The sequence below is a fragment of the Mytilus galloprovincialis genome, chromosome 10 (genome assembly GCF_965363235.1).
Source record: "Mytilus galloprovincialis chromosome 10, xbMytGall1.hap1.1, whole genome shotgun sequence".
Lineage (NCBI taxonomy): Eukaryota > Metazoa > Mollusca > Bivalvia > Mytilida > Mytilidae > Mytilus > Mytilus galloprovincialis.
Genome location: NC_134847.1, coordinates 67,228,949 through 67,245,242, shown reverse-complemented (window position 1 = coordinate 67,245,242; position 16,294 = coordinate 67,228,949). Strand labels below are relative to the sequence as shown.

General features: G+C 31.0%; 1 protein-coding gene across 5 annotated transcripts in view; it reads right to left on the bottom strand.

Annotated features, from left to right (window-relative positions):
- LOC143048184 (uncharacterized) overlaps positions 1-16,294 on the bottom strand; it is a 91,490-nt gene that overhangs the window by 73,730 nt on the left and 1,466 nt on the right. For 4 of the 5 annotated variants that reach the window (XM_076221708.1, XM_076221710.1, XM_076221711.1 and 1 more), the window contains exon 1: positions 666-793. The exons of the other annotated variant lie outside the window; for it this stretch is intronic. In XM_076221708.1, coding sequence (XP_076077823.1) covers positions 666-741 — 76 coding nt within the window. In that variant the 5' untranslated portion in view covers positions 742-793. Of the gene's footprint in view, positions 1-665; positions 794-16,294 lie in introns of those variants that run through there. 5 annotated transcript variants of the gene reach the window in all.

Sequence of the window (16,294 nt, the reverse complement as noted above, 5' to 3'; positions counted from 1 at the left end):
CACGGTCAACGATTGCACAACACTATAAAACTACAAAAAAAGTATCAAATAATTGTTGATTACATTTTAATGCTAAAAAAAAATGGAAATCAAGCATTTATCTATTTCGCTTTATTTTTTTTCTTATTGTAAACCTTCAAAACTAGAAGAAGAAGAACAAATCACTTTGTATACTTTTGACAACAACAAAATATATATATTTTGAATATTTCTAGCATTCTATTATTAAACCAGTTTGACAATGGCTGGTTTATTGTAAGGATAAACTTTTTACATTGAAGCACAGACTTTAACGCTTATTGATTTTTATTTCTTCAAAACCAAATTCCATGCTTTCAATGCAATTATTTTCGCCCTCTTGATATATATTTTTTCCGATTTTTAGTCTACTTTACTATGCTAGGTCTATTTACTTCATTTTTTTGAGCGTCACTGATGATACTTTTGTAAACGAAAGGCGTACATAAATTTAAGCCTACTTTATATCATGGGTTTGTGTTTTACTATTGTAACTTAGTGTATAAATCAGTTTTGTTATCAATAAGAAATTAAAGTTCTTTTGAATAAAATATAATGTTTTTTCCTATACCAATCGGAGACACACATTTTTTACAAGCTGTATGTATACAAACGTATCTAATGCGCATATTTATTTAGCAACTTACAATTGTAGTTTATAATAAGTATTGCTATTAAAATCCCATTCACGATTGAAATTTTCCCAATCTTCATAGTATGCATATTAGTCAATGGTATATTGAATAAATAAATAAGAATGCAAGGAATGTTTAAGCATTTAAACAACAATTTGTTTATCTTCAATACACATGACTAGTGTTTCAATTTATTTGTTCCCGACACTTTATCAAGTATTAAATCCGTAAGCAACCGTTTGTATTGCAAATTAAAATGACGTAATTTAAATTATTGTAACTCATCTGCCTCTGATTTCAAACCTTTTTGAAATTTAGATATAGTTATACGTATGTGTTTAAAAAACAAAACCAAAATGTTTTTAAATCGTTGATGAAAATAACCAAGCTACAGAAGGTAAATCCAGAAAAGTGCTTGGACGCATGAAATTATTAAACGTGTTGTTTTCAATTTTTCACATCACTGGGTCGATACCTCTGCTGGTGGACTATAACTACGAGCTATGGGCTCATTGTGGAAGGCCGTACGTTGACCTATATTTTTTAATTTCTGTGTCATTTTGGTCTCTTGTGGACGGTTGTCTCATTGGCAATCATACCAAATCTTCTTTTTATATCAGTCCCCGAGGGTATCATCAGCTCAGTAGTCAGTACTTTGGTACTGACATGACTTAACAAACCTTTCTAAAATTGTCCGTTTATAAATTTTAAAATTATTAAGAAACTAAGGTTTCAACGCCCTCAGGCAAAGTTGAATTTAGATGAATTTGGCTGTTCATTAGAGGTATTTTTGACATAAAGCTCTTCAACGGTTTCGGTACTTATACATCCTCGGACTTCAAATGTTTGACTTTTAGCGTCCCCGATGAAGGTAAATCCAGAAAAGCGTTTCGGACGCAAGAAATTATTAAACGTGTTGTTTTCAATTTTTCACATCACTGGGTCGATACCTCTAATGGTGGACTGTCATCAGTCCCCGAGGGTATCATCAGCTCAGTAGTCAGTACTTCGGTACTGACATGATTTAACAAACCTTTCTTAAATTGTCCGTTTATAAATTTGGAAATTATTAAGAAACTAAGGTTTCAACTCCCTCAGGCCAAGTTGGATTTAGATAAATTTGGCTGTTTATTTTATGTATTTTTGACATAAAGCTCTTCAACGGTTTCGGTATTTATACATTCTCAGATTTCAAATGTTTGGCTTTGAGCGTTCCTGGTAAATCTAGAAAAGCGCTTTAGACGTATGAAATTATTTAACGTGTTGTTTTCAACTTAACACTATGCTAAAGTTCGATTGAAGTTGAGACTCGAGATAGATAAAATGTGAAAATAAGTATACATAAGGTTTATAATTTTTATGGCATTTAGTCTATTAAAATTTGCGTAGAGTGTTACATTGGCAATTAGACAATTAACATTTTCATATTTTAATTATATATACATGCATTAATTCAGTGCAAATCATGTCAATTTTGCTTTTGAAATTTTCCTGAATTTCTTTTTTCGTTTGTTTACTGTCAAAAGGCTACAAATCAATGTTTACAACCTAACTGTCAAAGGAAAGGAATCACTTGAACATATGAGAAGACTAGAAAAGCCATCAAAGAGACAAGATAAACAACAACAGTGAGACATACTTAAGAATATGCAGCCCTCGATGGGAAGACTATTAACACTTAAGTTAATAAATTTATTTGCACATTTCATAATTTGCGTCTGTACATGTATAAAAAGTATTTTTATACATTCAATCATCAAATAAGTTCTACAATATGCTTTGTTGGTTATAGCTCACATCGTAGATGCACAATTTTATATTTTATTAATAAAACGAATGATTCGTTTTGCATAAGTTATTGTAGGATAATATACCTAAAAATGCCCTGTTATCACGTAATCAATTATTTTAATATGACAACATGTTCAAATTTATTTGTAACATAGGGATTGCATTACCTTCTTGGTATATATCGCCTGGTACATGCAGGTGGCACGGTAGTATATGCATTCCAGAATTTAGGTTGCTCTTTTGTGTACCCTACTTAGGTAAATGTATCTAAACAGTGTGATTGGACAAAAAATACAGTATCAACTGAACATACTTTCCCAAACTGAGGGATGAATCAGGTGTAGAAAAATATGAAATAATTTTACATACAGATGAAAATGAATTTTTAAGAATTTTTTTAAATTTTGTATTCACTGCACCGTAAAAGACCTAAAAGTACTAGTGACCTTAGGTTTTTAAAAATAGCAAAAAAAGTAAACGGTCATGATACATATTCAAATTCATTTCTGAATAGTAAAATGAAAGTACTTCGGTTAACTGTGAATGTAGAATTTTTTGCAGTGTTAGAAAGTGGTGAAAATTCTAAAAAGGCTATCATTATCCCTTATGGATCAAGAAATACTACCGTGCCACCTGCATGAGCACCATGAAACATACTATTTTTAAAACCGCTTGTTAGTGCAATCGTTGAAGGTCGATGTTTAATTCGCTTACTAAACAAATTATATTGTGACATGTTGATCCTAGTTGTGTAGAGTCATATGAAGTAATGTCTCATTCGTGATCTAACAACAATAAAATTGAGAATGGAAATGGGGAATGTGTCAAAGAGACAACAACCCGACCAAATAAAAAACAACAGCAGAGGGTCACCAACAGGTCTTCAATGTAGCGAGAAATTCCCGCACCCGGAGGCGTCCTTCAGCTGGCCCCTAAACAAATATATACTAGTCCAGTGATAATGAACGCCATACTAATTTCCAAATTTTACACAAGAAACTAAAATTAAAATAATACAAGACTAACAAAGGCCAGAGGCTCCTGACTTGGGACAGGCGAAAAAATGCGGCGGGGTTAAACATGTTTGTGAGATCTCAACCCTCCCCCTATACCTCTAACCAATGTAGAAAAGTAATCGCATAACAATACGCACATTAAAATTCAGTTCAAGAGAAGTCCGAGTCTGATGTCAGAAGATGTAACCAAAGAAACTAAACAAAATGACAATAATACATAAATAACAACAGACTACTAGCAGTTAACTGACATGCCAGCTCCAGACTTCAATTAAACTGACTGAAAGATTATGATTTCATCATATGAACATCAGGCACAATCCTTCCCGTTAGGGGTTTAGTATCATACCATCATAACATATATGAGAAGAACATAACCCATGTCATGCCAACAACTGTTTTTAGAGTAAATGTGTTTAGTTCCGATGCAAAGACCTTATCAGTGACTCAATATTAACGCCAAAAGATGCAATCTTTAATGACTTGACAACAGTATCGTAATTATATCCCTTCTTAATAAGTCTATTCAAAGGTTTTGTAAATTTCTGAGGTGAATTCTGACACCTTTGTGCTTTATAAAGAATATTTCCATAAAAAATTGGATGTGAAATACCTGAACGTATTAGAAGTCTGCATGTTGAGCTATATTTACGAATGATATCTTTATACCGATGATAAAATTTAGTAAATGTTTTGACTAGTTTGTGATATCGAAAACCCTGGTGTAATAATTTTTCAGTAATACATAAATTTCTCTCGTTAAAATCTAAAACATTGTTACATACACGAGCGAATCGTACAAGTTGAGATATATAAACACCGTAAGAAGTTTATATATCAAAAAGGAGTATGGATGACGATAACATTATGAAAAAATAAACATTTAGATAAGACGATGCATTTACATGGTGGTCACGAAGAACGATGACAATTATCCGTGTGGTATTGGACTGAAAAAAGATGACTACCATTATTTATGACTATTCCATTAATAAATAATAACTCTTTCTATCGAAACAAACAAAAACCAATTTGTGTCATAGCAATATAGACACAAAAAAAAAAAAAAACAAACTCAGCAGTAATAAGATACATTACTCCGTTTACAAACCAGGGAACAGACAACACTCAGTTTAATAGAAAAAAGTAAAAACACAAAAATACTGAACTCCGATTTGATTTAAAGAGACCTAAAAGCAAATGATTTTAATTTCGTAATAAATGCGAGCAAATTTTAATGCTGAGCACAAATTAAATAGTATTTCGCCAAGTAAAACAGTAATGCACTAATGTTAATGTACCGCTACAATTTTTGAAAATATAGAAAACTAAAAGTTTACTCATTATTAAAATTATCAGAAACAAAAATCGTGAAATGTTCATCTTTAGATTTATGAAGAATAATACAAACATGTACAATATGCCCTGCCCTACATGTAAACATATATCAAAATATGATTTAATGACTTGATAAAGTTTGTGTTTTTTTAATTTTCTTTCTTTGATTATATTATCTTTACGTTTTTCTTTCTTTTATATAAAATATAGTTTTTATCGAATTTTATAACCTTATTAGAAATCCGTGAACAGTCAGCTAGTTTGATACTTTCAGAAAAATCATTTATATTGACTTCCAAGAAAGACTTCTCCCCTAAACGGTTTAAATACCTCCGGTCAAGGTCAGATTTATATTAAGTATCACACTATCAAACCAATAATTAGTTTTTTGTGCATATAAAGCACATATAACAACGGTAACGATAAACAAACAAATGTCTTTCCACCTTTTACGCAAAATTAATTATCAAATGTTTTCCTGTATTATTTTTTTCATGAAACATAAAGTTCATTTTTTGTTGCAACTTAAGATACCTTATTTGTGAAAATCACATATTACATTTTGTTATTATGACATTCATTAATCGATCAAATTGCCAATCAACTTGCTACAGAGCACATTGTAACGCTTCAGTTTGACGATAAAGTTTGTGTTTTTTAATTTCCTTTCTTTGATTATATTCTCTTTACTTTTTTCTTTCTTTTGTATAAAATATAGTTTTTATCCAATTTTGTAACCTTATTAGAAATCCGTGAACAGTCAGCTAGTTTGATACTTTCGGAAAAATCATTTATATTGATTTCCAAGAAAGACTTCTCCCCTAAACGGTTTAAATACCTCCGGTCAAGGTCAGATTTATATTTAGTATCACACTATCAAACCAATAATTGGCTTTTTGTGCATATAAAGCACATATAACAACGGTAACGATAAACAAACAAATGTCTTTCCACCTTTTATGCAAAATTAATTATCAAATGTTTCCTGTATTATTTTTTTCATGAAACATAAAGTCCATTTTTTGTTGCAACTTAAGATACCTTATTTGTGAAAATCACATATTACATTTTGTTATTATGACATTCATTTATCGATCAAATTGCCAATCAACTTGCTACGGAGCACATTGTAACGCTTCAGTTTGACGATCTACAAACCTCAAATAGCAGCCAGGTTTATAGTTATCATCATGTTTTGGTTTGTAAAAGCTTTACTGATTCTTTTTTTGAAAGATTGGTGATATGAAGTAAATCTTATATTACGGAAACAATAGTTTGATCCGTTTGAACAACATTTGCAACGTATAATAGTTTATAAGTACTGAATGGCTCTTGAGAAGGAGCTAGGATTCACAATTTCAAATTTCACTACGTTCTCAAGGGCGGTTAGAAATTATGTTTATAAATATAGGCCAAATTATTTTAGTATGCAATTTATAAGTTTGGAAACGTTTTTGTTGAATGAGAGCTTTCAAAGTCTCAAATTTGTCATACGGAATTATTTTTATTAATTAAATTACTTAAAAAAACATAATATATTTCACATAACATGTTTTCATTGTACACTTCTTCGCTTTGATAGGCAATTTTCTATGTAGTTTATTAATAAATTTCTCATCAGATTTGACGAATAATTAAACGACTAAATAATAATAGCGAATAAATCTTGTAGACCAAAATAATTTACCAAGGGATATTTTACATATTCATTACAATATTGATGATGTTATCGGTTTTGACATATCAAATTTTGGTAAATAAATTTGATAATATCATTAAAACATTACGTTGAAATAATTTAATATTGTAAAATTGTGAACTCAAAATTGTGTAATTCGGTGCGGGTCTCAACGTTCTTAAATACATTAAGTTGTGTAAGCAGGGGTGCATTTTCAACAACGAACCGATACACATAATCTTTCTTTTCTTCAACCTTCGTTTTTTTTCAAAATCCCTATACTAAAGTATTGAGATCGAGCACAAGTAAGTGACTGAGGAGAAATAAATGTTCGGTTTGAAAATATTTGTACGTCAAATAAATTAATTTACAACTACTGTGCCTTTGTCAAATGTATGCAAATCTTCCAAATTTTGAGGTCCACAAGTTTTTGGATATCACAAACTCTGTAACCAGTGCTTTTGAAATGAAATGCTACAAATTTGATATGTTTTGTTTGTTTGTTCAAGTGATTTTGTGTGTATTACTATTCAACTGCTAATGTTTGTCTTTCGTATTTTCGTAGTCAGGAAGCTCTTCAGTATTTTTACTTGATCATTTATTTATTTATCTATAGAACTTGGTAAAAATGGCAAATGTTTGCATTTCTCTATTTATACACAACTTTTATAGTCTGTATTTTGTAGTAAGACCTTAACAGATTGAACATTTGTGTAATTCCGAATCGAGATGTTACGAGAACAGTCCATTTACATTTCGACTTAGCTGGAATGCTGTCTTTATGACACATACCCACATCTCCTTTAAGTTCCATATATACTGCTAGTAAAAAAATATAAAAATCCATTGAAGTTCCACGCTTCATAGAATATGCGTTGAAAACTAAACTTAATGACGTCACTGAATCAAGTCCAGAAAAATGATAAACGAATGCACATTGATAGCTACGCCCCTAAATAGATGCACGATACTTGCAAAGGTATTTTCTTTTCAATTTATTATAGATGATTTGTTTAAAATATTTTAGTATCCAATATACATTATAAATGTTATAACCATAAATAAAAGACAGCTATTTTGTTAACTTTGTTAAAAACACACCTGAATATATTATACGAATAAATGGAATTAAAGAAAACATGTCCTAAAGTTTAGGTTAAGCAGCAAATCTCAAATATTAAACAGAAAAATCTTCCTTTATTAAGAGAACATTTTATATACCCTTAGTGAGGTGGAATTCAGAAACAGAATCTTGAGGTATATGCAATTGGCAATTTAGAATATCACAGAGAACTAACTGTACAATTACATTTGTTTGCATACAACTTTTAAGTTAATTCTCATAAGATAAATTAATGAAACATTTTAAATTAAGGAAGGCAAAATTAGGCACCTGTAGCCCTTTGTTATTTATATAGGGTCGGATAGAAACAAAGTTTTACGACTAAAGAGTTGATTGCAGCTTCCCAATTACGAACTTTCCATTTCTATGCAGCAACATTCCAGCGGCGCCTGCATACGGAATATATATCTCCCAATTTATACGATATTCCCGGGCTTGTATAGCCTATCATGATTTCCTCGATAGAGCGTTGCACCTCACAAGAAAGCTATTAAACGAAGAGTTCGAAATGGTGAAGTTGAAATCATCGCTTCGTAAATTTTACGGACGCTATCACGAGTTGACCGTTGAACTGTTTCACAGATGATATCGGATATGTTCCTTATGTCGTAACTACAATCCACAACCCTTTCCACCACGAATGTACCTACTACCGAATTAGACTATTTACCGGGTTGGTAATAATATGAGCAACACGACGGGTGACACATGTGGAGCAGGATCTGCTTACCCTTCCGGAGTACCTAGGATCACACCCAGTTTTAGTGGGGTCGTGTTGCTTACAATGTAGTCTCTAGTTTTTTATATTGTGTCTTTTGTACTATCATTTGTAGCCATGAAGTTGTCAGTTTATTTTCGATCTATTAGTTTGACTGTCCCTCTGATATCTTTCTCCCCTCTTTTATTTGTGTCGTATACTTGTTCGACTTTATATTAATTAATATATAACGTGTCTAAACCTGAGGAAAATATGTTCTGACTTGCGTTTTATTATAGCGCTATATTTAACAAGTTTATTTTGTCTTTGTTTCATGAATACTTTTATGAACGTATGTATTTCATTTCTGCAGATCAAATGAAATGTGTGACTATTTATAATTCATGATTAATTATACAACAAGGTTCTAAATATATATCAACTTAATAAAAGTTCAGTCATTATAATAACAATTTTTGTATCTTTTGTATCTATAAATTTTACCAATATGACATTTAATAATATCTGAATGGCCAGGATAAAGAGCCAAATACGTGGTAGATGCATTATCATTTCTAACTATTTTACCCTCTTTAACACTAAAAATATGACCTTCGTCACACTTCACTAAATTTTCTACTTTCTATTTCCATTTTCTGAAAATCATTGAATGCTGGGTGTTCACAGGTAACTGAACATGATTAGATTTGATGGCTGTTCAATACCAATTAAATTAAGAAATGTTTTATTATTTGTTGAAAAGATTTATATGAAATAAAATATATACTAAATGAACGTCAATGCATGATTTCGTTCAACGTTATGATTCTTAACCCCAACAATTTTTCAAGGGACAAAATCTTTTGTAAATGCATTCAGACGTTTGCCTCGACTTGTGTGCAAATTATTTATGTATGCATGAATATTTATGTCCTTATAAAGCAATTTTAGAAATGCTGTTTGGTTACATTTAAAATTAAAAGTAAAATAATATCACTTCCTCTTGAGCATTGTTTTAATTGATAATCTAAAAACCATTATTGAATTTGCTTCAAAGTTAATTTTCAAAAAAGTTATATTAACTAGAAAAATCATGGGTCATTAGTTTGTATTAATCTATTTGGACTAATGTTCTGCATTGATGTAAAAACTGCAATGAAGTGTCATAGTGGAATATTGATTTCCGTGTTTATAGGTTATCATAGTTTAGCAAAAACAAATATTGAGGCCCCTCATGGGGGGGGGGGGGGTCCTAGTAATCACATAATCACCATTTTTTTGCCAATATAATCACATAATCATTAAATATTTGCTTATCTTTAGTAATCAAATAATCATAAACTAAAAATACAGTCCTAGGTAATCAAATAATCATGAAATATTTGGCTTAATAATCAAATAATCATTGAAAAAACGGCCAAGTAATCACATAATCAAAAACCCCATGAGGGCCCTCAATATTCCAAAATTGTCTTTGGAATCGTATTGTCTTGTTAAAGGTTGCTAAATACTCACTGTCGATCAAACCTTTAAAATAATACTAAATAAAAAAAGGTCATTTGGTTCTGAAAACCCTTTTCAAAATAATCTTACCCGTCCGTACTATTTCTTTTCTATTTTTAAAGGATTCATTTTTGCAATTTGACTAGTTTTGGCTTTGCAGGAATATATGTAGAATTTGCTCAAATTTTAATTTAGAAAAACAATTATTGCACCTACCGTTACCAAATAAATGTAAATTTCTGGTTATCGTTTCATATTTTAATTTCATATAAACGCGTTTTATTACTGATTTTATGAGCCATATTCTGATATTAAAGACATTAAATTTTATTTTAACTGCTATAGCCCAACATGAAAGAAGTAATACTTCCTTGTGGAGATATTTAGAATATTAAAGTAAGGAAAACATTTCGTTTGTCGTAAATCGCAGATACACATGAGTGTTCTATCTTTATCCTTCTTACATGGATTATACACCTCTTCACCACTATTGAAAAATATCTAATTATGAGTTCATTGTCGAAATTGAAGTAATCAATTCAAATCCTTTCGACTTGCATCACTCACAAATTATGAAAATGAATAAACCAAACACAGAACACATAAGGAGTACCTACTGTTAATAATAAGAAATATCTTTGCAATATGTCCAGCTGTAAATCATTTATTTATCAAATATAGATTAGAGGTTATAGTCGTTAATTGAGTTTTATTCCTTATCTAGATTTGTTTCATCCCAGTAGTATCCTTATAAGTTATAGCAGATTTTGTCAGAATTATAACCGACCAAATTGAAGCCGATAGTACTATTGAAAAGTTTAACGAGACAAACTAACGCGGGTCTTCATTATCTTATCTGATGGGTTATTTGGAGAGAAAATTTTTTTTTAAAAATAGTTTACCTACTCCATTATTATTCTACATATTAAGTACAAATTATCTATCATTGACATCTTAATTTTCAAATTCGTCGTTTATAGATAAATCCTAAAAAAAAGAGTATGCCCTTACATTATATTGTGTGATTCGAAATTATATAATTGTATTATAAAACATAATCAATTTTCATCCAACTTAAATATTAACCATTCCATTTTCTGGTATCTCTATATCATAATTATATCATGTACCTCATCAGAACAGTTTAATCTTCCTATATCAATTATTGTAATTGTCATTTAAAAAAAAAACTGTGTTTGAATTTCAAGGAATTCAAATTAATAAAGAATCTATATTATGCACTTCATTTCTATCGGAGTATATTATTTGTTTAATATTGAAATCAATATAAAACAAATCAAGTGGCAACAATGGCAGAAATTGACATGTGTCTCTTACTGTTGAGTACACTATACAAACCTCTCTATGTCTTAAACTGTTGAGAACAGCATGTTGACCTTTATGTGTCTTAAACTGTTAAGAACAGCATGTTGACCTTTATATGTCTTAAACTGTTGAGAACAGCATATTGTCCTTTATGTGTCTTAAACTGTTGAGAACAGCATATTGACTTTATATGTCTTAAACTGTTGAGAACAATATGTTGACCTCTGTACGTCTTAAATTGTTGGGTACAGCATGTTGTCCTTTATATATCTTAAACTGTTGAGTACAGCATGATGACCTTTAAATGTCTTAAACTGTTGAGAACAGTATGTTTACCTCAATATGTTTTAATTGTTTCAAAGCATGTTTAAGGCATACCAACTAATAATGATTGACCTTAATGTATAGAGTGGGTGTTTGATCATCATTAAGGGCCGAGTAGTAACATCTCTTATTTATATGTTCTGACTTACGTTTTACCGTAGCGCATCATTGAAGATAATACCTTTTAAAATAAAAGTTTACTTCTCTGCATATCGAATGGCCTGTATGCTTATTTGAGGAAATCTTAACTTATCATAAAACAATTTTCTGAATTTCAGTTCATAATTTATAAGGTCATATAAATAAGCATTATATTTGAATAATTGTAAATATACATTCTACCAATTATAGTGCATTTTTGTAATCAATGGCGAGGACAAAGAGTCAAGAATTTGAAATGTTCATTTACATAACTAATAGTTTTACCTTATTTAGGTAGGATTATTAATACATCAAATATCTGACCTTCGTTACACATCAGTATTTTTTTTTATACTTTCAATTTCAATTTTCTGAAAATCATTGTACGTTTTTCTATGCGTTCACGGGTTATTAAACATTATTGGATTATATGACTGTTCAATACAAACTATATTACGAAATGTCTTTAGTATTAATATGTTTAAAAGATTTATATGTCTATCAATACTAAAAGCTCATCCCAATATATATTATGCTTTCATTCAAAGTTATGATTCTTCACTTCAACAAGTTATGTTTTGTATAACTTGTCAATTGTTTTTTCCAGGGCCTATATAAAAAAGAAGATGTGGTATGATTGCCAATGAGACAACTATCCACAAAAGACCAAAATGACACAGACATTAACAACTATAGGTCACCGTACGGCCTTCAACAATGAGCAAAGCCCATACAGCATAGTCAGCTATAATAGGCCCCGATAAGACAATGTAAAACAATTCGAACGAGAAAACTAACGGCCTTATTTATATAAAAGAATTAACGAAAAACAAATATGTAACACATAAACAAACGACAACTACTGAATTACAGGCTCCTGACTTGGGACAGGCACATACATAAATAATGTGGCGGGGTTAAACATGTTAGCGGGATCCCAACCCTCCCCCTAACCTGGGACAGTGGTATAACAGTACAACATAAGAACGAACTATAAAAATCAGTTGAAGAAGGCTTAACTTATCAGATGGACAAAAATACAAGTAGACGTGGCCGAGTACTTATACATCCCGACACAAAAAGACGCAATGAACAGATCTGAGAGTACTCGCAGTTATCTGACAGCTAGTTCAAAGCCACTAACAACTAATAAAAAAATCATGCATCTAAGACTAAACTATCAATCCTTACACATCCAAGATCCAATGGATTTAGTGTAAAGACTTCATAAACAGCCAGAGAAAAACATGACCTTGTGCAATGCCAAGTTACAGGTATCGACAGATTAATTCGTTTGTAAATGCGTTAAGCTGGGGTCACACATTCACGATTTTTACTGCCGTCCTTGACAGGACCATTCCCGATTAAAATTTATTAAAAGTCTGATCAAGATCCTATGAATCGTGGATGGAAATTCAAACTTTAATTAAAATTTGTAAAAAATAAATTTTAATCACGACAACAATCAGATATTGTTCAGGAAGCGTCGATATTCAACCGTTTCTAAGCGAATTTATCCCGATAATCCCGTTCTGAATCCGCTTCTAATCCGATTTGTATCTTTCGCCAGGTAAAATTCGACCGAGTCTGTCACGACTGCGTCCCGATTCTACCGAATGTAATCCGACAGAGATCAGATAGTGACAAGACAGTGAACCGACGCTGACGGAAGTTATCCGTTCGAAAACTGTCGATATACTCGGGATGATCAGGTACTGTCAGAACGTAATCCTATCACGGTCCGCTCTATCGCATTGCAAACGGCTTTGTCTGGTCTCAGTCGTATTGTATTCTGTAATTGTCGGGACTCTGACGTGGGTATCAATGACGAATTTAGAATTAATAACGGGACTGTTTCGGAACGATTTCGGCAAAAACGGTTCGCAATCGACAAGATCTGGATGCAATCTGGACTCAATCGGCAGAGAAACAGCAATGAAAAATTTCTCCAGATCATTCCCGTTCCACAGGACACCGTCCCGAATACACAGAACATTGTTAAGAATTCGATCCGATACAGCAGAATCTGTCACGACATAGGCACGATTGTAATCCGACTAGACAAAATCGGCTGAGTTTCCCCGAATGTTACAGGACGCACCTAACTGTCGGGGTGCTTTGCCGAACAATTCGGACCCTTCCCGACCAGTAGGAATCTGTTACGAACTAAAACGACTGCGTTCAGACAACAATAGGACATTCCAGATTATTGAGGATACTAATCCGACTTTTTCCCTTTTCGTGTCGTATCGTTGTCTGATCTCAAACGGGAGCAATAATCGGCAATGTGTGAACGCCGCATTAAGACTGTTGCCTTCAATTAAACTGCCAATGCATGAAAAATCATTTTTATCTATAAAGCATTTCTAGAAATGTAGTTTGGTTTCATTTAAAATTAATAAGTCAATTAATATAATTTCCTCTTGAGCATTGTTTTAATTGATAATTTTAGAATGATAATTAATTTTGCTTCAAAATTAAAATTTCGAAAATATCACAACAATTTAAGTAGAAACATGGGTCGGTACTAGTTCGTATTTGAAGAGTGAAACCAATGTTCTGACATAAGGGGAAAACTGCAATTAAGACATTCCTGGTGGAATAAAAAATTGATAGGCAGTTAAGCCAAAAAAAAAAAAAATCAAAAATCTGCTGAATCAGTTCTAATTTTGTTAATCCCTCAATATCGACGAATTACGCCAAAATAATTAATTACTGATGTGCACGTTGCAAAAGTAGTATACGCCTATTATTTATTCATTTTGCAATTTTGCCTCGCGTAGCTATGCGGGATGTAAAGGTAAACTTATTTCAAATTTAAACGTAGAAAAATATCTTTTGGATCTACTGTTACTTAATAAACTTTAATTTCGTTTGTTATTAAATGATTCAGATTACCGTTTTACATTTAAATTTTGTATATACAAGTTTAACTACAGATTTTATAACCCATATCCTAATATTAAAGTCATTAAATTTTGTTTTAATTTATTTAGGCAAACATGACAGATTTAATACTTCCTTGTGGGACCATACGAGTATTAAAGTTAGGAAAACACTCATTCATCTTGTCTTCATCACAGATGCACATGAGTTTTCGTTCAAACATATCTATTTTCAGTGGATAGGGAAACAAGTTATTGCAACTTATAGTAATCCTTTCAACTTTGCTGGTGCGACTTTTGCTAGTCTGATTCTGCTCACATGGAATATAATCTCGTTACCTTTTCGTTACATTTTATAAAAAGTAAAACCACAAAAACACTGAACTCCGAGAGAAATTCAAAACAGAAAGTCGCTAATCAAATGGCAAAATCGAAAGCACATACACATTTAACCATTATAAGATAATTATTATTATCTAAATTGAAGAAATTTCTTGTCTGTCTTCATGTATCGTTGGCAAAACATTAAAAAATGTATCACCAACACAACAACAACAAAAAAACTCACGACAACTTTAGGTCAGTAATAATTAAATGTCTTTGCAATATGAATATTTTTAAAGCATTTATTTTTTCAAGAAAAAGAGAGAGAGAGAGAGGGCGTTATTGATGTATAATTTCTTATCTCTAACATTTCAGTGCTTTACTTATATGTATACATTTAGAAAATGCTGTCTAATTATATTTACCGGAATGAATCTTTAAGTACCAATAACAAAGTTAAGGGGACGAAAGAGAGGCTTCGTTATGAATCTTTAAGTACCAATAAAAAAGTTAAGGGGACGAAAGAGAGGCTTCGTTATGAATCTGATCTTAAATAAGGAACATTTGTTTTAAGGCTAAATCTTTTTTATATCTGATTCAGTTACTTCTGTTTGATAACTGATATATTTGGTTTTTATAAACAGGAAAACAGGCAACTTTAAATACTTAAAACAATAACTGTTTTACCAGTTATTGTGGTTTATTTGAAAAAATAAACCACCTCAATAAATATTCAACTGAAGTAAAAATCATCTATTATTTGTATTTTATATCTTTAAGGATGTACTTAGGTGAGGTTAGGTGAAAATTAATAAATTAAGAAGTTAAAATTTATACTATTAGCTGATAGAGCATCATTTAAGGATAAAAATAATCTAAAAATATTGATACGTCATGGACCTCCTTTTCGAGATATTTGAGATTTAAAATATGGCGAGAAAAGACTAACTCGGACTTTTACCTTATATTTGCATTGGTATTATTGGGTCTCAAAACAAAAGAAAGAAAATTAAGAATCTTCTAAAATTTTGGTAAATGACCTTTCATGAGGTATTTAATCTTATATGAAAAAATAAATGGGTGTTATGGAGCAAAATATTTTACATTGTGTTGTATGGAAAAACACCAAGAAGTTCGAACATTTGACGCAAATTCCAAAACCTCACCAAAGTACATCCTTAAATCTATCATTCAGTATTGAACTATAAAATTAATTTGTTTTGTTGCAATATTTATTGTATAATGATTTTTTTTATTTGTTGAATATGATCAATTTTCAAAGAAATTAAATATTTACCATTTTCGTTGTATGATTTTGAAATGTTACAGGTAATCCTATATTATAATTGTATTTTGTACCATTAAGTAACAATTTTATCGATTCTGATATCAATTATATATTTATAGCAGCCGTTTTATAAAACAAATGCTAAAAAGCCAATTCAGAAGATAAATTCAAATTAATAAAGGCTCTTTATAATGGACTTCATTTCAG